A 23,366-nucleotide genomic window follows, 5' to 3' on the forward strand; every position below is an offset into this window, starting at 1 on the left:
GACGCTCACGTAGTGCAACCTCAATCAAAACATTGATTATTAATAAGTTCTAAGTTATTTCTCACTACCAGAGTGAATAATGTCAGCTTAAATTTTTTTCCCCCACCTCAAAGATAGTCTCATGCCCCTTCCCTAACGTACACTCAACTGTGGGATAAGTTGCACATTAGGCCCCCCTGATTATCAGTGGGATATTTGATCAATCAGTTCCCAAAGGAAAAATGGATACTGATGATTTGGAGTAAGAGCTGACAACATTTTCTTAAAGGGCCAGACAAATATTTTAGGCATTGAGGGCCACATGGTCTCTATCACAGCTACTCAACTCTGTCGATGTAACCTGGAGACACCATAGACGATTTGTAAAAAGTAAAGAAAACTTAAAAAGAAAAAATTTTTAATTTTTTAAAAAATTAAAAGTTTTGTTTCAGTAAAATTTTACATATGGACACTGACTTTGATTTTTATGTAATTTTCATATGGCATAAAATATTGCTCTGCTTTGGATTTCTTTTCAACTGTTTAAAACAAATTTTAAATAGCTTATGGTCCATCCCAGAAAAAGGAACAAGATGAATTTTTCTCAGATCTTAGCTTGCAAATCCCTTACTTAGATGATAATGAACTTGTAGAGAATCTCAGCCTGACATTCCACAGGAATGTACATAGTTCCAGTAGACTGTCAAATGATAAGGGTGTTTGCATTTATTGTCCCTTAAGAAACCCTAAATATGAAAATTTAATAGCAAAGACTTTCTTCCCTCTCTGACATAATATTAACTGATAGAACGTCTAATATAAGGAGTGAAAGTGTTAGTCACTCAGTCGTGTCCAACTCTTTTGTGACTCCGTGGACTGTAGCCCACCAGGCTCCTCTGTCCATGGAATTCTCCAGGCAAGAATGCTGGAGTGGGTAGCCACTCCCTTCTCCAGGGGATCTTCCTGATCCAGGGATTGAACCCAGGTCTCCTGCATTGCAGGCATATTCTTTACTGTCTGAGTCACCAGGAGGTGGGCGTACAAATTATTTGAGGCTGGATCTTCAGTAGCTGCAATGTCAGTAAGAGCCACAGTGCTTTTCTGCATGATCTTGTTCTCATTTGATTTAAAAAAAAAAAAAAAAAAGTTAACTTTATTTTGGAAATACTGACATAACCAAAGCAGTGGAAAATAAACTTGATTGGGGTCCACTGGCTAAATTCTGACTCCTTCCTGGGTTTCTGTGGGTCCTGACACATGAAGGAGCATGGGTTTGGTGACATTCTAGAGAGTCAGAGGAGCCAGCAACTGCTCCTAACAGCACAGCATTTTGGAGGCAGGTTTCCAAGTTTGGTTCTCCTCAATTGCCAGCAAGAAATGCAACTGGTAGATCTTTCACCTGACTACTGAACTCTCTCTCTCATTCTTCCATCATCCAAAATCAGTTGTCTCTCCTGTGATCAGTTGTACATACAGTTTCAAAATTCTCATTTACATTTAGGCTGAACAGTGCACAAAATCATGCAAAAAGATAAATCTGTGGAATGATTTGATCCTGTTGTGCGCCTCCCAACCATCCAGCCCCTAGTCAGAGGATCTCTCAGCCACAGCAGTACAAAAAGAGGATGAGGGCCAGGCATTTCCTATCAAGGTAAAATCTGTCCTGCCGCATAAGTCACTTGGGCTCCATCCCCAAGAACATCTCCTGTATTTCTATGCTGCATCCTAGAGTCAGTGCTTTACAACTGGCCTTGCCCTCTCCCTCCATTTAGGGTGGGTACAGGGTTGAGTTAGGAGACCTGAAACAAGATAACAAGATAAGCATAAACAGGAGAAGAAATCCAAGAAAAAAGCCAAGTTGGGCTTGCATCTAAACTCCACTCCTCATTACAGATGGAAATAGACACTTAGTGAGCACCTGCTCTGTGTTGGAAACTTAAAAGTCTTTTTTGTTGTTAATAAACAAGAAGAGATGAAGGAACAAAAAGTGTCTCTTATTTAGCTGATGCGCAGCAGGAAAGAAAGCAATTAAGGAGACAAGGGTATTTTTTTTTAATAGGGCTTTGTTTCTCATTTTATGCAAGAGATCTCGTTGACTTTGTTGAACTTTTGATTCCATGACAGCAGCAAACTCTGCACACACGCTCAGGTGTTGTGAGTGCTTCAAGCAATGTGATAGTCTACACTCAGCCTGAAACAGTATGGTGTGTCCTGGTTGTGACTCCGGAAAGCAGGGCATCGGTTCTGTTTTCCAGAAAGCAAAGAGGCCACAGTTGCTTCTGAGCCGTGAGTTGCAAAACCACCAAGTGGAAGAGAGGAACAACTCGTTAACTGTGGTTCTCTGAGCAGATATTGGAACGTGGTCATTTGTCGAACAACTTAAACAATAATCAGAAAAGATGTGCTTCTAACGTAGCCTCCTCATGTGTTTGTCTTTCCTTGTGATTCAGGAGAAAGGATGCTGGTTTCTTATCCTACAAAGATCACCTGCCAGTCAGCCAGGTGGTGGTTGGAGATACCGACCGGCAAGGCTCAGAAGCCAAGCTGAGTGTGGGTCCCCTGCGCTGCCAAGGAGACAGTAAGTGTGCCTGCGGTGGCGGCTTGCACCTTCTTATCAATTTTAAATAGTGTTTCCCAGCAAATCAGAGGTTGGCAGAAAAACAGATTGCTCTTTGGTATAAACAGAGCCAAATAGAGGGCTAAGTAGACCTTAATACATAGAGGAGGGTGACAGCTATAAAGTCTCCAGTATAGGAGCCTAGATCTGGGCATACAGTGTGGACATTCATCTTTCTTGTATATTTGTAGGTAACGACTGTGCTACCTAAGTTTATGGTGATATAAGTAGCAATGCTAACAGCATAAGCAGCACTCAACAGCTGTGATTCCACTGAGTGCTGCTGTTAATGCCATTAGCATGACTATTTATATCACCATAAACTCAGTTTATGGTGATATAAATAGTCACATTATGGCTTAATGTATCATTGTAAACTCGGATTATGGTCATATAAAGTTTGACATTATTGCTATCAAGTTTCATCATCATCAGAGCTTGATGGTCCCTTGTAAGCCAAAGAGTGTTTCTGTAACTACATCTTGCTTTCGAGTTTCGGCACCACAGAAAGGAATTTGGGGCTGCAGGAAGTCAGGGAGTGAGAGCAATGATCCCACCTAATTAAGGGTACCATAAGGATTTTATGCTGCCTGATACCCTCCAGTGTGCTTTATTGTAGTCAGAGGGAGATGGTGACAGGTTGCTATGGGGATTCTGCGATGAGCATCCTGGGTCTCATTTCCCCTCTTCTTGTCGGCACACAGGATTTGGGCAACTCTTCCGGGAGTTCTGTGCTTTTGTGATTGTGTGCAGGGCATCAGGAGACCTGGATTCTGTTCCCTGGGTAACTCACTTGCCTGGAGACCTCAGGCAGATCCCTCTGTTTTTCTCAGCTGTGGTGCTGAGAATTCCACCCGCATCCCAACTTCTCCTGAGGAGGTCATAAAAATTTTAGTGCCCGGATCTGGAGTCCTCCTAGCAAAGCATTTTGTGAGATGGACTGTTATTACCGCTTCCATAAATCAAGGGAGAATTAGACCTACTCAATATAATAAATTATTGCATCCACTCAAGGAGGTGTCCTAAGGAATGTAACGATGCATGCTCAGCTGCTTACTGCTTAGTACATCGAGGCTGTCAGCAATTAAACCACACGATGTTCCAGATACAAAGGAGAGATGGAGCCTGTTCTGATTTTTCTCTTCTTGCATGCAGAAAATGAATATGCTATCCTTAAAATTAAATTGGTCAAAAGAACTTTATCATGCATTTACTAGACAATAATACTTCTTTTGTCTAGTCAAGTTTAACAGAACTGTATGATAAGAAATTAGTTTCAACTGCTTAAAAAAAAGATATTGACATAAAATAATAATATCAGATCAGATCAGGTCAGTTCAGATCAGTCGCTCAGTTGTGTCCGACTCTTTGTTACCCCATGAATCGCAGCACACCAGGCCTCCCTGTCCATCACCAACTTCCAGAGTTCACTCAGGCTCACGTCCATCGAGTCAGTGATGCCATCCAGCCATCTCATCCTCTGTCATCCCCTTCTCCTCCTGCCCCCAATCCCTCCCAGCATCAGAGTCTTTTCCAATGCGAGGAGTCAACTCTTCACATGAGGTGGCCAAAGTACTGGAATTTCAGCTTTAGCATCATTCCTTCCAAAGAAATCTCAGGGCTGATCTCCTTCATAGATGCATTTTAAACATATTTGAGAGATGGATTGTAGTGTCATGCTCAAAATAAGCAGGTTCTCATGTGCTGGCCAGTGAAAGTCAGTTTCTAAATTTTGTCATAATTACTCATTAATATATAAAGATATTCTCACTTATCAATTCTAATCATGAAGTTAGCCTTGAATTAGATAAGGGGTTCCCCTTAAGTAATGGATTAGCTCAATATAGTTATGAAATCCAGCTTCTGCAGATTTTTGTTACCATTCTTAAAGACAAGATCCCAGCTACATTAGATAGTATATGTGGGAGTATATTAACAGTTTATAGCTAATATTAGCATGTTTTCTCATACTAAATCAGTCCTCAGGAAGAATTTATTTAAGTGTCTGCTATTTATCTAGCACTTTACTAGGTGATCTGTGAATTTAAAAAAAAAAAAGTCATGTTTTGTGAAAAGCACATACAAAAGTATTGGAAAACACAAAATGTTTGATAATTTAATGGATTTGTGATATAAAAGTATTGCAGCTGATGTTGAAGAAAGAAGTGATACATGTTTCAGGAAGACTTTATATTTAGACAGGGAAATAGCAGAAGTCTGGTGGTCAGTGTTCATTTGCATTTTTCTCCCAAGGCTGTTGCTCTTAGAAACATTCTTAGGACGGTTGATAGACAAGGAGCTGTCCTGTTCACTGACACCGTATGGCCTCCAGCTTCTTGTAGGACTGCAGCTTCATCAGTACTTCTTAATTCATATTTTACCTGATATTTCATGCAAACAGAAGCACAGTGAATCTTTAATTGCAATTATGTGGAATATTTTTGTGTCCAAGAGAGAGAAATCTTCGGTTTTTGCAGGCAACGGGCCATATTCCATACTTCGTACCTGAATTGCCAGGTAGCAGTTAGCAGTTTTGATGTCCACCTTCCTTTTCAGAATGTTCTAACGTGGACACAGTAATGATAAAGTGCCCATATCATAGCATTTCCCAGATTTCACACATGTGTGGTTTCCTTGGATACAGCCCCCTGTGAGCTGGGTAAGGTAAATATTAGCCTTTCTGTTTTACAAATGAACAAAATATTTCTTTGAAAATGTCATTTAAGCAACAAACTTCTGTGCCCCCTCACAGCCTCTGTGAGGCTCCCAGAGGAAAGACAGAGCAGAGAATATACACAGCTTCCTCTGCACAAGGTCAGGCTGGTTTCCTTGTCTCCATTCGCATCTCTAAGTTTACGGCAGAAATTAAATTGTTTAAAATATATGTCATCTGGGTCTCTCCCCACCCGCATCCAGTTACCAATACTGCGTGAATGTTGGAATTAAATTCTAATTTGTATAACTTGAAAAGTGACATCGTACATATATCCTCTTGTTTGTAGAGATTAACTCTGTGTCATTTACTGAAGTCTGTGCCAAGCTACAGTTTAAAAAACCAAATCTGCTGCTGAGCAATGTCTGTCTCTATTTGAGGACCTGAATGATGACAGCCCTCAGAAGCTGTCTCTTGAATTAGGTCTGGTTCTATCCCCCTAGTCTTAGAGAATGAAACAATTTTTGTGGGCTCTGACCAACCGTTTCGGCAGCTTCAGTTGATTTCATCATGCCTGCTGAGTTTCATTTTTACTTTGATTCATCTGAACTCATAGACCCATATAATCAAAATGCTAAGAAAAATCAGTGAATTCCAGAATCTGCTGCATTTCCCATATAGCACTGTAAAATGCTAATACCCTCAGACTTCGGTGTCTTCTTATTCAAACACATTTAAATGGAAACCTCAAATCTAAATGAAACTGAAAGTGTGACTGAGGACAGATGGTCAGCTAAGATAAAAAGTAGCGTAAAATTACAAATCTCCCCCCACCCTAAATCGCACATACTCACCTAGGAGAAACAATGGAGCTATTTAGAGGATGGAAAGGGCTGATAGAATAGAAATTGTTTTCAAATTTAAATATATAATTATTCTTGCAGGAGGTTCCTGAGCTTCTATGGAATTAGTTCAAAAACAAATTATGTCAGGTTTGGGAGGTAGAAATCCTTTTTGTAACTATATATAGTGACTATAATTAATTGTAGAAGGAAAGTACTTGCTAGATAATTGTCTTATTCTCAACCATATGAGGCAAAGAGTCCTCATATCTCCTATAGGGATACAGGGATTTTAAACAATTAATTAAGAGCAAGTTTATTACAAAAGCAAGTGTTTTGAATACACTTGGGTAGAAACAATCAGGAGAACGTGTTACTCAAGGACCTCTGCATGCCAAGTCATTTCAGTCATGTCCGACTCTTTGCAACCCTATGGACTATAACCCACCAGGCTCCTCTGTCCATGGAACTCTCCAGGCAAGAATACTGGAGTAGGTTGCTGTTTCCTCCTCCAGGGGATCTTCCCAATACAGGGATTAAACCTGGGTCTCTGTGTCTCCTGACTTAGCAGGCAGGTTCTTTACTACTATGGCCACCTGGGAAGCCCCAAGGACCTCTGAGTCCAGGCCAGAAACCCACCTGACTGTCAGCCTGGCAGGCAGAGCGCTGTAGTCACGGTGGACGTTTAAGACGTCAGTTCAGGTTCTTAGAGATGCAGAGGTGACTCTGAGAGGCCATGTAGAAAAGGTAAGGCAGACACCATCCTATTTAGGGACACTCCGAGGGCAGAGACAACAAAAGAAATAAAGATGATGATGGAGCTTTATCCAAATGACGTGGACACGTGTTCTTTGGGAATGCAATCCTGTGTGCTAGAGATGTGTAAAGGCCACTCTCTACTGTAAGACGTTTATAAACCAGGGCCTTCCCTGGCCATTAACCTTACCAAGAAGGACCGAGCAAGGACTGTATCTAACATGTCATTTCTCCAAAGATAAGACACTTCAGTGGGGGGTTCAGATGAGTGTCATTCCCTGTAAGAGGGCCCCAGGGGCTCAGACAGGCCCTTGTCTTTGCTGTTTCACGCTTGGAAGAGACAAGAAAGGGAAAGGGTCCAGCACGCAAGTGATGCTGGTGGTTTAGTCGCTAAGTCGTGTAGTTGCAACGCCATGGACCGTAGCCCACCAGGCTCCTCTGTCCCTGGGATTTTCTAGGCAAGAATACTGGAGTGGGTAGCCATTTCCTGCTCCAGGGCAATCTTCCCAACCCAAGGATCAAACCTGCATCTCCTGCATTAGCAGGTGGATTCTTTACCACTGAGCCATCAGGGAAGCCCCTGTGCAGGCTGTGAACAAGCACTGTATATTCATTTTCTCCTGATTCTTCCAGCATCCTCTATGTGATGATATCTTTGTGTTTTGTACCAAGGAGAAAATAGAATCAGACTTATTGCATGGTTTGCCAATAAGAGCTGGAGCCAGGAGCAAATTCCAGAATGGATCACACTGGATCACTCTCGTAATTATGTCCTCAGAAGATGCTCTTTTCCTTTCCCCATTTCTTCCTGTGAGAAGTAGCTATATGTCCTTGGGTCAAGCACATTTAAAAGCACAAACACAGAATTAGCGACATTCTAGCAGTGGAAGACACTTAGAGATCAGACAGTGCAAATCTCTGTTTCCAGACATGGGAACTTGGCTCCAGGGAGGTTAAGTGACCGAGTCAGGGGCTCCCAGCTTGTTTATGGCAGAGCGCGTGGAGAGAGTATTTGACAAGAGCCTTCATCTTTAATAATTCCTGGTGGCCAAGATGCATGCTGAGATCCAAAGAGAGAGCTTTGACCTGGAATCCTGACCCCAGGCCCCTGCCCACCAATAGCTAAGCGGAGCACTTAAGGTGGTGCTGAGCGCTTCCTCTTGCCCTACTGTGGGATCAACCGAATGGAAACCTGACAGAAAGCTCAGGGTTGGAGACAGAAAGTTAGTGACTTCAAGATTTTTGTGCTTTGTTCTTACTTCTGGTTCTAGGCAGTTTTTTAGCTGATAGTATCCAACAAGGGGCTTTCCTTGTAGGTCAGTTGGTAAAGAATCTGCCTGCAATGCAGGGCACCTGGGTTCGATTCGTGGGTTGGGAAGATCCCCTGGAGAAGGAAATGGCAACCCACTCCAGTATTCTTGCCTGGAGAATCCCATGGACAGAAGAGCCTGGCGGGCTATAGTGGGACACGACTTAGCAACTAAACCATGACCACCATCCAGCAAGGGGGTTAAAAAAAAGAAGAAAACAGTTATGTGTAGAAACCATTAACTCCTATTTTTTTTTCTTAATGTCCCAGCCTCTGCAGCTATTGCCACCAGCGACTACTGACTGAGAAGCAGGAGTGGCAGTAAGAACTAGCAGAAAGAGTGAAATTTTTAGGATCAAAACCTAGGCTGATTCCCATTAAAGGACTGAACCCTCTGGGCATGTCTGAGGGCAGTTTCAATGACAAAGGCGGCAGAGGCAGAAAGAAGGAAGCTTCTCTCTGGTCTCCAGACTCCGGAGTGATTTTAAATGGTTAGAAGTGGACAGAGCCCTGGGGAAGTGTCAGCTTTCATATTATCTGGCCACTTAGCTTGAACTGCAAACCCACTGTGGAAATGAGCAGTGAAATCAGTTACAGTTTGGGGAGGAAAAAAAGTATTTCTATTTGATAATGCTCTTGTTAAGTCAGTCAGTCGGGTCTGACTCCTTGCCACCCCATGAACTGCAGCACACAGGGCTTCCCTGTCCTTCCCTATCTCCCAGAATTTTCTTAGACTCATGTCCATTGACTCGGTGATGCCATCCAACCATCTCATCCTCTGTTGTCCCCTCTCCTCCTGCCTTCAATCTTTCCCAGCATCAGGGTCTTTTCCAATGAGTCAGCTCTTCGCATCAGGTGGCCAAAGTATCAGAGCTTCAGCTTCAGCATCAGTCCTTCCAATGAATATTCATGGTTGATTTCCTTTAGGATAATAGATGTGATGATATTTGATAATGGATGTGGTATTTGTTTGCATGTGGCTGCCTTTCTAACCCTGCTTGTGTTCAGAGGAATCACCCATCCCCCAGAGGAGATCCGCCAGGCTGAGCAAGTCTCTTCCTTTCTGAACTTGTCACAGGATCCCAGAGGCAGGAGGGACTTTGTTCTGTGAATTGAATCCCCATAACTGGGTTCCTCTGCTGAACTTTCCAAGCGATCTCTCTAATCTTCTTACAGAAGAGTGTTAGGCTTGCTCCATTGGTTCTAAGAATGCCTGATGTGGAACATGCTTGGAATCAAGAAAATTACCAGGTGAAACAGTTTCTTATCTGTCCAGTATCTACTCCTGGAATTTAATTCAACCGAACAGGCTTTACTGAGGCAAGTGGGGCATGGCTGCCTTCCCGGATCAGTTTATGCTTTTGTTGGTTTGTTTTTGAAAGTTTTATTTTGTATTGGGGTGTAGCCAATTAACCAAGTTGTGATAGTTTCAGATGAACGGTGAAGGAACTCAAATATACATATCCATTCTCCCCCAAACACCCCTCCCATCCAGGCTGCCACATAACACTAAGCAGAGTTCTATGTTCGTACAGTAGGTCCTTGTTTGTTATCGCTTATGTTTTATCGAGGGTGACAAGTCTGATGAAGTGGAAATTTGGATGGAAACGTGGATTCTTAGTGGAAGTTTGAAAAAGTTTGGAGGTCTCGAGTATCACTGCTTTCCAAACTTTAACGTGCTCAGAAATCACCTGGGGGTCTTGGTAAAACGCAGGTTTCAATTCAGGAAGTCTGGGCCAGGACTAGAGGTGCCACTGTGACTGCCGCTGGTTAGTGGTCCGCGCCCTGAGTGGCAGCACGGAGAGCAGCACGCTGAATAGTGTAGGCTTGGGAATTCTACACGCCTGGCTCCCCATCCTGGCTCCCTCCCTCACCGGCCATGTGCCTTTGAACCAGTTCCTTAACCTCTCTGATCTTCTACTTCCTGCTCACAGCCTTCTCTCAGCTGCAAATGAGAATAATCACAGCTGCATCGCTGCAGTGGTTCTTTTAAACTGCAATTCCCTGCAGCTTTGCACGTGCTCAGCGTTCTCTGTCATCACCTCCACTGTTATTACATTCATCCACTTGGGAGGAGTGACAAGCCTGCTAACAAGAAAGCTCTGCCCACCTCCCTATCCTCCATCCCACTGTCTTGACCCTTAATTCTTCTCTGCTTTTGGAGAAGATCCACCTTTTCTCATAGCTGAGGGTTGGCACCCAGCGAGTAGCCTCATTCCTGACTTGGAGTTGGTGATCACAACCCCTGCTTGGAGCTCAGCTCCCAAAGTGATATCCATCTACGCAAAAAACCCTCTTTCCTTCTCTCTCATCGCCCTTGCTGGCAGCAAATGGAAGCCACCCCCTTAGCTTGCTGCCTTCTTCAGAAACTACCCTTGGAAAACCAGGAGGACTCTAGCAAAACATACAAAGAGCCCAATAATGTGCAGGGCTCTCACTGTTCCCAATGACAGCCACAAAAGGAGCCTTTCATCCAAGCAGGGAGTCAGTTAACCTTTTCTATAAAAGATCCGCAGGAAGTATTCTAGGCTTTGGGACCACACAGGCTATTAGAACCACTCAGCCCTGCAGTGTGAAAGCTGTTGTTGACAATGTGTAAACAGATGCACGTGGATGGTTAGAACAAAGTGTGACTTAGAAAGGAAACAGGCTGGATTTGGCCTGAAGGCCATAGTTTGCTGAACCTCTGACCCAGATTGTAAAAAAATTTTTTTGAAAATTTGGGGAAAAAATGCATAGGACTTGAAAAATATGTGGAACTATGGCAGAATTTTTTTAATGTAGATTTTATCTGGTTTTCAAGCTCAGTCACAGTAACCCGCCAATTCACCCACTGATCGGCTTGAGTAGGGATTCCCCTTCCCTTTACATCCTCATATTTCTGCATGCAGACTTGGATTTCAGCCTAGATTATGTGGTAACTTCTATATATACACTCACAATCGGAGACATCGTGTGAATGTTCAGTTGCTCAGTCATGTCCAACTCTTTGCGACCCCATGGACCACAGCATGCCAGGCCTCCCTGTCCATCACCAACTCCCAGAGATCACCGAAACTCATGTCCATCAAGTCAGTGATGCCATCCAACCATCTCATCCTCTGTCGTCCCCTTCTCCTCCCACCTTCAATCTTTCCCAGCATCAGGGTCTTTTCCAATGAGTCAGCTCTTCGCATCAGGTGGCCAAAGTATTGGAGTTTCAGCTTCAACATCAGTCCTTCCAATGAACACTAAGGACTGATCTCCTTTAGGATGGACTGGTTGGACCTCCTTGCAGTCCAAGGGACTCTCAAGAGTCTTCTCCAACACCACAGTTCAAAAGCATCAATTCCTCCGCTCTCAGCTTTCTTTCTAGTCCAACTCTCACAGCCATACACGACTACTGGAAAACCATAGCCTTGACTAGATGGACCTTTGTTGGCAAAGTAATGTCTCTGCTTTAACATGCTGTCTAGGTTGGTCATAACTCTCCTGGAGTGTAGTGAAGTGCAAACTACATTTCTTGCTTTCAAGGCACCTACAACAACATAGGCCCTCCAGAGGGAAGTTCACATTCACCGTTGTAATGCACCTATTATCCAGAGGGTCTTTTCAAAGCTGTAAATCAGATTGTAGCACTTTATGACTTCTACCCATCACTCTTAAGATGCCAACCCTTACCACGGCTAGCCTGTCCCACCCTCCAGTCATCCCCAGTTCATCCGTTCCAGCCCCACTGGTCTCATATCTCCAACGTGCTTTGCTTCTTGCCACCTCAAGAACTTGTTCCTGCTGGTTTCCTCTGCCTGGAAATTTCTCCTTGCCGAGCCTCACCTGGGCTACAGGTCTCAGCTGTGATATTAACTCTTCTGAGACTATCTTCCCTTCCCACTCTGTTAACAGTCACCCACACCTCGCCACTCTCCATAGAACTGACCCCTTTCTGAAATTCTCTCTGTGAAGCTACAACAGGACTCTTAACACCAAATGCCTGGCATCAGCATAGATTTCACAGCCCCTAAGAAATCTGCCTTTTCTTCAGACCCCAAGGGCAAGTATAGAGGGGATTCCCAGGCCACCTGTTCTTATGACCACCTGACTACAGATTTAGGGGTTCCCACCATTTCTTTGGGCTCCCCCTAGTGGCACTAGTGGTAAAAGAACCCGCCTGCCAGTGCGGGAGATGTAAGAGATGCAGGTTCAATTCCTGGGTCAAGAAGATCCCCTGGAGGAGGGCACAGCAACCCCCTCCAGTATTCTTGCCTGGAGAATCCCATGGACAGAGGAGCCTGGTGGGCTATGGTCCATAGGATCACAAAGAGTCGAACACAATGGAAGCAACTTAGCATGCGTGCACTATCTCCTCGGGACCAAAGGTTTACTACAATGACTCAGTGAAGTCAGGAAAGCACAACAGTTCAGATTGATGTTTTATTATAGGAGATACAAATCAGGACTGGCTGAATGGACAGATGCAAGGGGTGAGTTCTGGGAGGGCTGAAAATGCAGAGTCCCTGTGTCTTCTCCTCATGGAGTGGGGCCTGTCACCCTCCAGCGTATCAGTGTGAGTCACTAACCAGGGAAGCTCACCTGAGCTTCAGATGTCCAGATTTTTTTACTGGGGTTTCATTATGTTGGAGAAGGAAATGGTAGCCTACTCCAGCTTTTCTTGCCTGAAAAATTCCATGGACAGAGGACACTGGCAGGGTCAGTCAATGGAGTCGAAAAGAGTTAGATACAACTGAGCACCCATAATGTAGGCTTGGATCAGTAAGTCAGTGGCCACATGAATGAATTCAATCTCCATCTTCCTTTCCTTCTCCTTCATAGAGATGGGGCTGAAACATGGTGGTTCAAAGCCCCAAGCCTCTAATTCCATAATTGTTCTTCCAGGCAGGGCCATTCACCATCTTAAAAGGATCTGAGGGCCCAGCATGAATAACAAAGACACTCCTGTCAAGCAGGAAGTTCCCAGGGTCTGGAAGCTCTGGGAACTTGGGACAAAGACCAGATAAATTCTCCATTACCCAACCAGTTCTCTCCTCTGTGTGCTTCTAGGATTATTGTCGTCACTCCCAAGAGTAGGTGGAGACTCAGGCAGAGTCTGTACACCGTGCCGGGATGGTGTCTGCCACATTTAGCAGCTTAACTGCGTGTCCTTAATGAATGTGTGCACGCATGCTCAGTCACTTCAGTCCTCTCTGACTTTGTGCAACCATATGGACTGTAGCCCACCAAGCTCCTCTGTCCATGGGATTCTTCAGGCAAGAATATTGGAGTGGGTTGCTATGCCCTCCTTCAGGGGTTCTTCCTAAACCAGGGATCGAATCTCAGTCTCTTATGTCTCCTGCATTGGCAGGCAGGTTCTTTACCCCTAGGGTCACCTGGGAAGCCCAAGAGTAGTTAAATAAAAGATTTAAATAAGCATTTCAGACTAACAATGGAGGCAGGGCCACCAGGCATTCCATGATAAATTGCAGAAAACTTGCAGAGACAATAATTGCTACAGAGGTCCAAGAGACGAACTATCGCTTGATTTATATGCACAACTCTCTTTAACCTTAACAAGGCTTTTGCACATTTATTCATCTTAACTAAATGACAACTTTCATTCTTTTGTACTTTGAAAATCCCTTGAATCCGATGATTATCTTCAAATTAAGGATTAAAAAAAAAAACTTTTACTACGTTTCTATATTTTCTTTGGCATTTCTAAATTAAGATGCACGTGAAGCATTAAATTTATAGAACTCATTGTTTAATCTAAATTAGATTAACCCCCCTGGCTCTTCAGAGATCCAAGCACACTGTTCCACACTTTTGTTTACCTGTGTCTCAAGGTTATTACTGACAAAATTACAATTAGTCAGTACTTCAAATCTATTGTTAGGGTGCTAAGCTGTGAGCTATAAACTACCTCACTCTGGCATAATTAAAACTGTGTTCCAGTTCACCTATTTTATGATACCTACTTGGCTTTTCATAAAGCTTCTTTTCACAATCTGAGCTACATTCAGACCTTGCAAACTCAGGAACTTTATTGAAGAAAACTTTTAATAAAGACTCTTTTTGTAGTTTGCCTTATCCAGAGCAGCAATCTGGGTTAAAAAATGAAGCCTATACTAAACTATGGCAAGTATTATGTAACATAAAACAGTGCATTTTAACTTGTATCCACCTATTGGCAAAGCAAAGTCTCATTATATGAGAGTAAACTAACAGATAATATGAGGGCTTCCCTGGTGATTCAGATGGTAAAGTATCTGCCTACAATGTGGGAGACCTGGGTTTGATCCCTGAGTTGGGAAGATCCTCTGGAGAGGGAAATGGCAACCCACTCCAGTACTCTCGCCTGGAAAATCCCATGGACGGAGGAGTGTGGTAGGCTACAGTCCATGGGGTCACAAAGAGTCAGTAACACGAAGTCGGGGTCACAAAGTAGCTCAGTAGTCACAATGAGCTACTTCAGTTTCACTTTCAACAGATAATATGAGTTAAACATAAAACTGGACTTAAAGGAAAGACATACCAAGGTAAGTAGGTGTGCTCAGTCGTCTCCGACTCTTTGCAGCCCCATAGACTGTAGCCCTCCAGGCTCCTCTGTCTATGGAATTTTCCAAGCAAGAATACTGGAGTAGGTTGCCTTTCCCTCCTTCGGGGGAGTTTCCCAATCCAGGGATCAAACCCGCATCTCTATGTCTCCTGCATTGGCACTAACACCACCTGAGAAGCAGCTCCATGGAACTAGATTTAAAATCCCCAGTTAAAAAGAAAAGGGACCCCAGTGTCCTATCCATACATTTTACCTTTGAGCCAGTTCAAGAGTCAGTTGTCCTAAAGTAAATGCATACCTTCAAGTGACCCATAAGGGGAAAATACCAGTTCCAGATTAACGATCAAGAATGTAAGTCAGTCTAGAAGTGTGACGGGAAGAACCAGAATCTGCAAGGATAGCTGGGTCTTTCGATGAAGGAGAGGTGGTTTACCCGTTAAGATTCTCTCTGTGCCTCTTCTGTTCAAAGTTTTTCTTGACTTAAGTGATGGTGAAATGGCTCAACAACCTTTACAGTAATCCCTACCTGAGGCTGTAAATATTTCTTGATTCAACTCTAGTAGACTACCCTCATAAATTTTGTTTTATGATATTTAGAACTTTAGAATTTAACTGATTGTGCTGAATAGGATGCAGATTATGACTTGGACATAAAATATGCCCTGGTATTTAGCAGAAATGTTTTGTGGACTTTCACCAGATGGTTTACCTTCCCATTGTCACATATGAGATAACAGTAAACTAGCTCAAGAAGTCAAGAATGCCATGAGATAACCTCATTTTCACTGGGTACTTGGCTTACTCTTACGGTTTGATCAAAAATATGGTTAGTCCTGACTGCCTCCATACCAACAACAAAAAGAAATCAAAAAAGAAAAGAACACCTTTTTAATTAAACCATTTATTAAAGCATTCTTTATTAAATAACCTAACACCTTGGAATTGGATATGTGAAAAGAGAACATGTCCGAAGAATTAAAGCAGACAAGATACTCTGATCATTTTATTTCTTTACTTATGTGTTTTTATTTTTTACTTCTGTATTTCAAGAAAACATAATCTCTGCCTTAATTCTTCAAGATTACGCATGGAAAAGTGCTTTTGTTCTTGTTCCAGTATAAGGATAGTTTGATGCCCAAATTAAGTTTGGGTGTTCCTTTGCCTGCAGACAGAATGGACAGTTTCCAGACTTAGGCTAATGGCCCCGTGTTTTGTCTGGGCGCAGATTATGCTCAGAGATAGATTGTCTTTGCCAACCATTTATTTACCACATGTTCACTGCGGGTATTATAATGATTTCACAAACCAGGAGCATACAGGATAGTGTCTCTTAATAAGCCAGTAAAGAAATGACAGATTGAAAACCTATGATAGGTTAATTACACTCTTGTTTCAGGAGAGGCGAGATGAAAGGAAAAAAGCCCACATTTAGTTGCTGTGTACCTTTATATGAGTTGGTTCTCACGGGAGCTGGCTTAACCAACCACAAGCTGATGTCCACCTGCCAACGAGAACGCAAAGTCCCTTGTTGCTAGCGTCCATTGCTAGGGAACGCAGGCCCACGTTGGCAGCCAAGATGGTCTTCCCTGGACTGCTGCAGGTAACAGTCACCTTTCCCAAAGCAGCAGCTCTGCCCCAAGGTCTTCAGAGAGCTATTTCCATCAGCAAATGGTAACCTTGCCCAAACCTAACAGTCTGCAACAGTCCTCACAAACTCTGGGCGTTTATAGCCAAACGTCCCCTGTCTGTAGCTGCTTCTTCATATATCTTTACTGATAAGCCCCTGGGGCTCCCTCTGCTGCTGAGGGCTTATCAGACACCACTGTTGTGGATGGTGACATCCCGACATGCAAATATACCTTTAATATCAAACTGATAACTTCATTCTTGAAAACAACCTCACTCTTCCAAACAACTTCATTTTCCTAAATAAGTGGATGCGAATCATATCTCTCCAAAAGAAGTATCATATATCACTCCAAATCCCAACATTCCAAAAAGAAGTTGCCACGTCTTGAACATCTTACAAGAAATAAGACTATAGTTCAGGGTGGAATCTGTAACAAAGCAAACTTTACAGCTTCTCTTTGGGATTGAGGAGAGAGAATGAACTGTTGACCCCACCCTGGGCCTCAGGTGTCCACGTCAGATCTGAAACTGGTCATTTCTTTGTGGGCCATGTTTGTCCTATGGCCCTGCTGCTACTGCTAAGTTGCTTCAGTCGCGTCCGACTCTGTGTGATCCCATAGACGGCAGCCCACCAGGCTCCCCCTGGGATTCTCCAGGCAAGAACACTGGAGTGGGTTGCCATTTCCTTCTCAATGCATGAAAGTGAAAAGTGAAAGCTAAGTCGTGTCTGACTCTTCACAACCCCAGGCACCACAGCCTACCAGGCTCCTCCGTCCATGGGATTTTCCAGGCAAGAGTACTGGAGTGGGTTGGTAGCAAGTGTTGGATCCCATTCCAGGTGTGATACGTGAGAGGGAAGACAAGTGCAAATTTGGCTGTGTGGATCAGTGCTGGCCCCAAACACAGGGACCTCACAAATTCCAAATGAGACTCAAAGCTCCAGGGATCAAGAGGGCCGACAAGCCAAAAAGAGAGACTCCTGTAGATGCTGATGTGGGGGACAAAGGACGCTTGAACTAGTGTTCTTATTCCAGAACCTCTCCATCTCTTCTTTGGCTGTGGTTCCCAAAGGAACAGCATTTCTGATACAGGGCTGAGGACTAAGGTGGGCACGGAGGCAGTGATGGCCAACATGTCTCAACAAGAGCGCAGCCATCTTGGGTTCCGGCCTGACGGAACCTATGGCCCTACAAGTCAGCAAATTGTGCTTGGGAGGATACAAGACACCAACAAAAGTATCTCAGTTTAGAACATCAATTCCTAGGACTTGTCACTCTTGAGAAAACTCTGGAGATGTTTTTCTTACTCTTCGGGCTTATGTAATTTCAAGAACCAGGACTCCCTCCCACCTGTTTTGCAAGGACCACCTACCAGGGAATCAAGAAAAAAATGGCTGGCACTTATTTTATAATAAAGTAATATAGTCTCTACCATTTCTATTCATATATAGATTTTTCCCTCCCTCTGCTCCTGTTAAAAACACACATGTGCACACGCACACACACACACACACACACACACACACACACAGGTAAGCTTACCCTCAGAATTTAGCATTTGTCCTACTATTTCAGTCACCTCAGTTCTGAACCTGTGTGTGTGTGTGTGTGTGTGTGTGCGCGCGCATGCTCAGTTGTGTCAGACCCTTTGTGACTCCATGGACTGTAGCTCCTCTGTCCATGGAATTTTCCAGGCAAGAATACTGGAGTGGGTTGCCATGCCCTCCTCTAGGGAATCTTCCCAACCCAGGGATCGAACCCTCATCTCTTGTGTCTCCTGCATTGGCAGGCGGATTCTTTACCACTAGCACCACCTGGGAATCCCCAGTCCTGAACCTACCTTGTGGTAACCCCAACTAGAGGCTGAAAACCACTGGAACTCAGTGCAGTTGGAGGAATTCTTGTTAGAGATGGGAGGAAGGCAAAATTGGATTAGAAGTCAGATCCCCTCTCTCCCACTCAGCCTGGTAACAACAGAACTTGGACACAGAGACTTCTCATAAATACCGGGAAACCGTATGATATTGTTGAGTATTCTCAGAATGTGTCTGATCACAAACATTCCCTGGGGTGCTTGTCAAAATGCAGGTTCCCAGCCCCCTACTTCCCCGAGAGGCTGAGTCAGAATCTCTAGAGTAGAGGCCAAGACTCTCTTTTTAATAAGATTTTTATGACAAGGAAATTAAAGAAAGTTTGGCTAAGAACACAGCATTTGGGGGCAGACAGACCTGGGCTCAAATTCTCCATGTATCAGTAGTTTGACATTGGGAAAATTATTTAATTTCACTAAGCATCAATTTCCTCATATGTAAAAGAGAGATAATTACGCTTAGTACAAAAGGTTACAAGGGGAATAAAATGAGACAAATGTACATAAAAAGCCTAAAACAGTGACTGATGCAGTGAATTCTCAATAATGATAGTTATGAATATTATACAAAAAAGAATAAAACTTTTACAAACTCCGTCATTTTGTAAAACTGCTATGAATTAAGCTTAAATGCAAACTGCTAAATGCAACCACTATTATTTCTGTCAAATTAAAGTCATTCAGAAATAATGAATTGCAATCTGAGGTGGACAAGAGAATTAATCAATTATCAATGATGAATGTATTTTGAGCACCAGCTGTATACAAGACATTGTGACAAGCTACCCAGAGTCATGACTGATGGTTTTTACAATCAAAGAATGTGTAACTTCTAATAAGATAGAGATGAATGGATCCATCTCTGTATAAGAAAGCATACAAAGGTAAAAGATAGAAGGTGTGGGATGCCCTAGTGGAATCAAAGAGATTTTCTTTCGGAGAGAAGGAGGACAGGGCCTTTTACATGGGGACAGGTGCTGGAGTATCTAAGACAGTACTTGGCCCAAATTGATAAAAAGCAAAATATTCCTGCATAAAAATATGCACATGACACATAGAAAGCATTTGGATAAATACTCAAATGAGAAAGAGAGGGCTGACTGGGAACCAGGAAACCCTGCAAACGCTAAACCTGCTGCTGCTGCTGCTGCTAAGTCACTTCAGTCGTGTCCGACTCTGTGCGACCCCACAGACGGCAGCCCACCAGGCTCCCCGTCCCCGGGATTCTCCAGGCAAGAACACTGGAGTGGGTTGCCACTTCCTTCTCCAACGCATGATAGTGAAAAGTGAAAGTGAAGTCGCTCAGTCGTGTCCGACTCTTGGTGACCCCATGGACTGCAGCCCACCAGGCTCCTCCGTCCATGGAATTTTCCAGGCAAGAGTGCTGGAGTGGGGTGCCATCGCCTTCTCCGATGACAAACCTAGAGCTTCATATATTCTGTCGGCAGTGGGGAGCGTGAGCCAAAAATAGGAGGAGGGGAGTAGTCTTTTGAAGGTTTCCTTTAATTAAAACATTAAACTCTTCACTTAGGTTTAATTTCAAAGGCCAGTGCTCAGGCAGTTTATCTTTCTCCAATATGTGTTTTTAAAAATAAAAGGAACATTGCTAAAGAAGAAAAGTAAGTAATTTGATGAAGGGGTTACAATAGGGCCACGTGCGACAGTAATGTAACATAAACACATATTTAAAACTCATTGTCTGAGTCTCATAATAGAAATCAAAATCTTTCCCTTTAAGACTTTTCGAAGCTACTAATTTTAGACGTCTTTCTTAATTGTGGGAGAATGCTCCAAGGAAGATAGCTTTTAGTATTTTAATAAATCTGTAAAATTGTTGGTGACTGGCAGGCTTTTCCGTTTTGCTTCATTATATACAGTGCTGGTTATAGGTTGAAGAAGGACCCCCTGAAAAATGTGTTGAAGTTCTAATGCTTGTTGCCTGTGATTTTGACCTTTTGTAGAAATAGGGTCTTGGCAGATGGTCATACTGGACTCAGGGTGGGCTGCCGTCCTGTCTGACGTCATTATAGGAAGAGAAAATAGAGTTACAGACACACAGAGAGAGAGACAGGAGTTGCCCTCACACAAGGAAAGGAATGTGAGGGATTGTTGGCAACCCCAGAAGCTAAGACAGACATGGAACACATTCAGAAGAACTGTTGGAAAGAACCAACCCTAGCAACACCTGGATTTCAGACTTCTAGTCTCCAGATGACTCAGAGAATAAATCTTTGTGGTTTAAAGCACCCAGGCTGTGGCACTTCGTTACAGCAGCCCTGGAAACCTGAACAGAAACTCATTACCTACTCAGAGAAGCATTGTTCAGGTGGTCATGTGCTCCAGGAGGAACAATCTTTGTTTGTTACGTAAAGGATGGCTGAGAACTGTTGAAAGGATAAGGCAAGGTGACCTAAGTTAATGGTGAGTCTACGCCGCACGGAGCAGTTCACTGGAGAGGAGAGAGGTCTCTTCTTAGGAAACCAAGCTCTTCTGTTCTCTTCCTGGTGCTCTTCTGTGTGCAATGGGTACAGCCTACCTGGTACCCTCCTGGGCTAAGGAAGCCTGTGAGTGAAACCCAGGAATGATAGCAGTTCTCAGATAGTAATGATTGTGTAATAATGATTGTAGATAGCATTTGTTAAATATCTACCATGTGGCAGGTGTGATGTGACCACTTGACACATTTGACTCATTTAATCCTTCTAGGTATTCTCTGAAGAAGGTTATTCTTGCTGTTCAGTCACTAAGACACGTCTGACTCTGTGACCCCTTGAACTGCAGCACACCAGGCTTCCCCATCCTTCACCATTTCCTGGAGCTTGCTCAAACTCATGTCTATCAAGTCAGCGATGCCATTTAACCATCTCATACTCTGTCGTCCCCTTCTCCGCCTGCCTTCAGTCTTTCCCAGAATCAGGGTGTCTGGGTGTCTTTCCCAGAATCAGGGTGTCTTTTCCAAAGTGTCTGTTCTTTGCATCAGATGGCCAAAGTATTGGAGTCTCAGCTTCAGCATCAGTCCTTTCAATGGATATTCAGGGTTGATTTCCTTTAGGATGGGCTGGTTTGTAGATGGTAGTATTATCCTTATTTGACAGATGAGAAAACCAAGACAGACATTTCAGTAATTTTCTTCAGGTCACATAGTAAATGACAGAGCTGGAATCTAACCCAGACTATCTCCGAAGCCATATTCTTAGCATTTGTGGTCTGGTGAGGCTGCACCAGACCCACAGCAGGAAGCCCTCTGTCATCCTTTTCTGTAATAAGAGACATTGCCTGCCCCCATCCAGTGGACACTAGGTTCCCAAGCGCCGTGGAGAGCTGAGGACTTGCACACACATGAACGAGATAATAGCGGTTAGTTTCCTGCATGTGTGCATGCTAAGTCCCTTCAGCCATGTCTGACTCTGCGACCCCATGGACTGTAGCCCACCAGGCTCCTCTGTTCATGGGATTCTCCAGGCAAGAATATTGGAGTGGGTTGCCATGCACTCCCCTAGAGGATCTTCCCGACCCAGGGATTGACCCCACGTCTCTTACATCTCCTGCATTGGCAGGCAGGTTCTTTGCCGTTAGCACCACTTGGGAAGCCCATTGGTTTCCTAGGGCAGTCTTCACAAAATACCAGAGTGGGGGCTGAAACAATAGAATTTTATTCTCTCACAATCCTAGAGCCTGAAAGTCCAAAATCAAGGTGTTGGTAAGGCCACATTCCCTCCAAAGGCTCTGTAGGGCAGATCCTTCCTATCTTTCTAGCTTCTGGTAGCTAGAAGACATTCCTTGGCTTGTGGCAACGTAACTCCAATCTCTGTCTCCCTCATCACATGGCTGTCTATCTTCCCTATGCGTCGATGTGTTCTCTTTGGTCTTGTATAAGGACACTGTCCTTAGATTTGGGGCCCACCTTAATTCAGCATGATATCATAGTTGTCCTTAATTCCATCCGCAAAGAGCCCATTTCCAAGCACAGTCCTGTTCTGAGATTCTGGAGGAACATGAATTTGGGGGTGACACTATTCAACCTGCCATAGTGGTCAAGAAACATGGAGCTGGTTCAGCAGAGAACACAATCTGCAGCAGAGCCTCGCAGCTCTTTGAGCCCCAGAACCTTGGCCTTTCAGCCGAGTACTCAGCACAGCTCATTACATACAACCTGGGCTCTACACAGTGTTGAACAGAGCTCGTGGCAGTGACTCACCCTACCTGGAGCCCCAGGCAACCCACCTGGGGGACCCCATCACACGTGAGGTTCATTATTACTAGCATTCATGTTTTAGCATCTTGTGATCAAGGTGCTTTGAAGTGGAGAAGGACTTGGTGGCTAGTGTCACCATCACAGTCTTCAGTCACCAGTTACAGAATGAGTATGATGTAAAAGCATCAGAATTTCTTCTCCTCAAGGTGTTTTTGCCTAAAAGTAAAACTGCATTTGTGTTGTAGAAAAGCTAGGTATGAATGTGTTTCTGAATGAGCATTGGCTCTATTTTGATAAGTAACGTATCTGCTAAGCCACCTAGAACCAGTTGTGAGAAAGAGTTTTAAAATAAAGTGTTTTTATCAGAGCAAATGGAAAAGTTACAAAATCTTTCTGGAAGATTATCTGACGTATTGTTTTCAATTTGATATTTTTTAATAATTCAGCTGTTAAATAAGTTTCATCCATTGGCTTGTGTTCAGAAATGAGCTTAATTATTCATCAGTTCACACCCTTATAGTCATGGTTTTCCAAATGAATGACATTTTCTACACTTTTTTATCGTACTTAAGTTATTGTATGCCGCCTATGAAGTCTACTCCTGAAAAAGATGATTTTGCTACTATAAAAAATAAAAAGAACAGTGAGTTCACAGATTCTCTTTCTACGATTGATGCTGTCTTTCTGCACTGTAATTAGTGGCTAATGTTGTGCTCTGTGTTCAGTTGTGTCTGATTCTTTGTGACCCCATGGACTGTAGCCCACCAGGCTCCCCTGTTCATAGGATTTCCCAGGCAAGATATAGGAGTGGGTTACTATTTCCTCCTCCAGGGGATCTTCCCAACCCAGGGATCAAACCCACATCTCCTGTGCCTCCTGCATTGCAGGAAGATTCTTTACCTGCTGAGCCATCAGGGAAGTCACTTATTAAAGTATAGTTGATTTAAAATGTTGTGTCAATTTCTGCTACACAGCAAAGTGATTC

The 23,366-nt window shown here is 43.5% G+C and overlaps 1 protein-coding gene across 1 annotated transcript in view; it reads left to right on the forward strand.

Annotated features, from left to right (window-relative positions):
* The window catches only part of CNTNAP2 (contactin associated protein 2), a 2,325,186-nt gene that overhangs the window by 1,904,684 nt on the left and 397,136 nt on the right, over positions 1–23,366 (forward strand). Inside the window, exon 16 of the mRNA XM_061415014.1 lies at positions 2,430–2,557. Coding sequence (XP_061270998.1) covers positions 2,430–2,557 — 128 coding nt within the window. The remainder of the gene's footprint in view (positions 1–2,429; positions 2,558–23,366) is intronic.

The sequence above is a fragment of the Bos javanicus genome, chromosome 4 (genome assembly GCF_032452875.1).
Source record: "Bos javanicus breed banteng chromosome 4, ARS-OSU_banteng_1.0, whole genome shotgun sequence".
Taxonomy (NCBI): domain Eukaryota; kingdom Metazoa; phylum Chordata; class Mammalia; order Artiodactyla; family Bovidae; genus Bos; species Bos javanicus.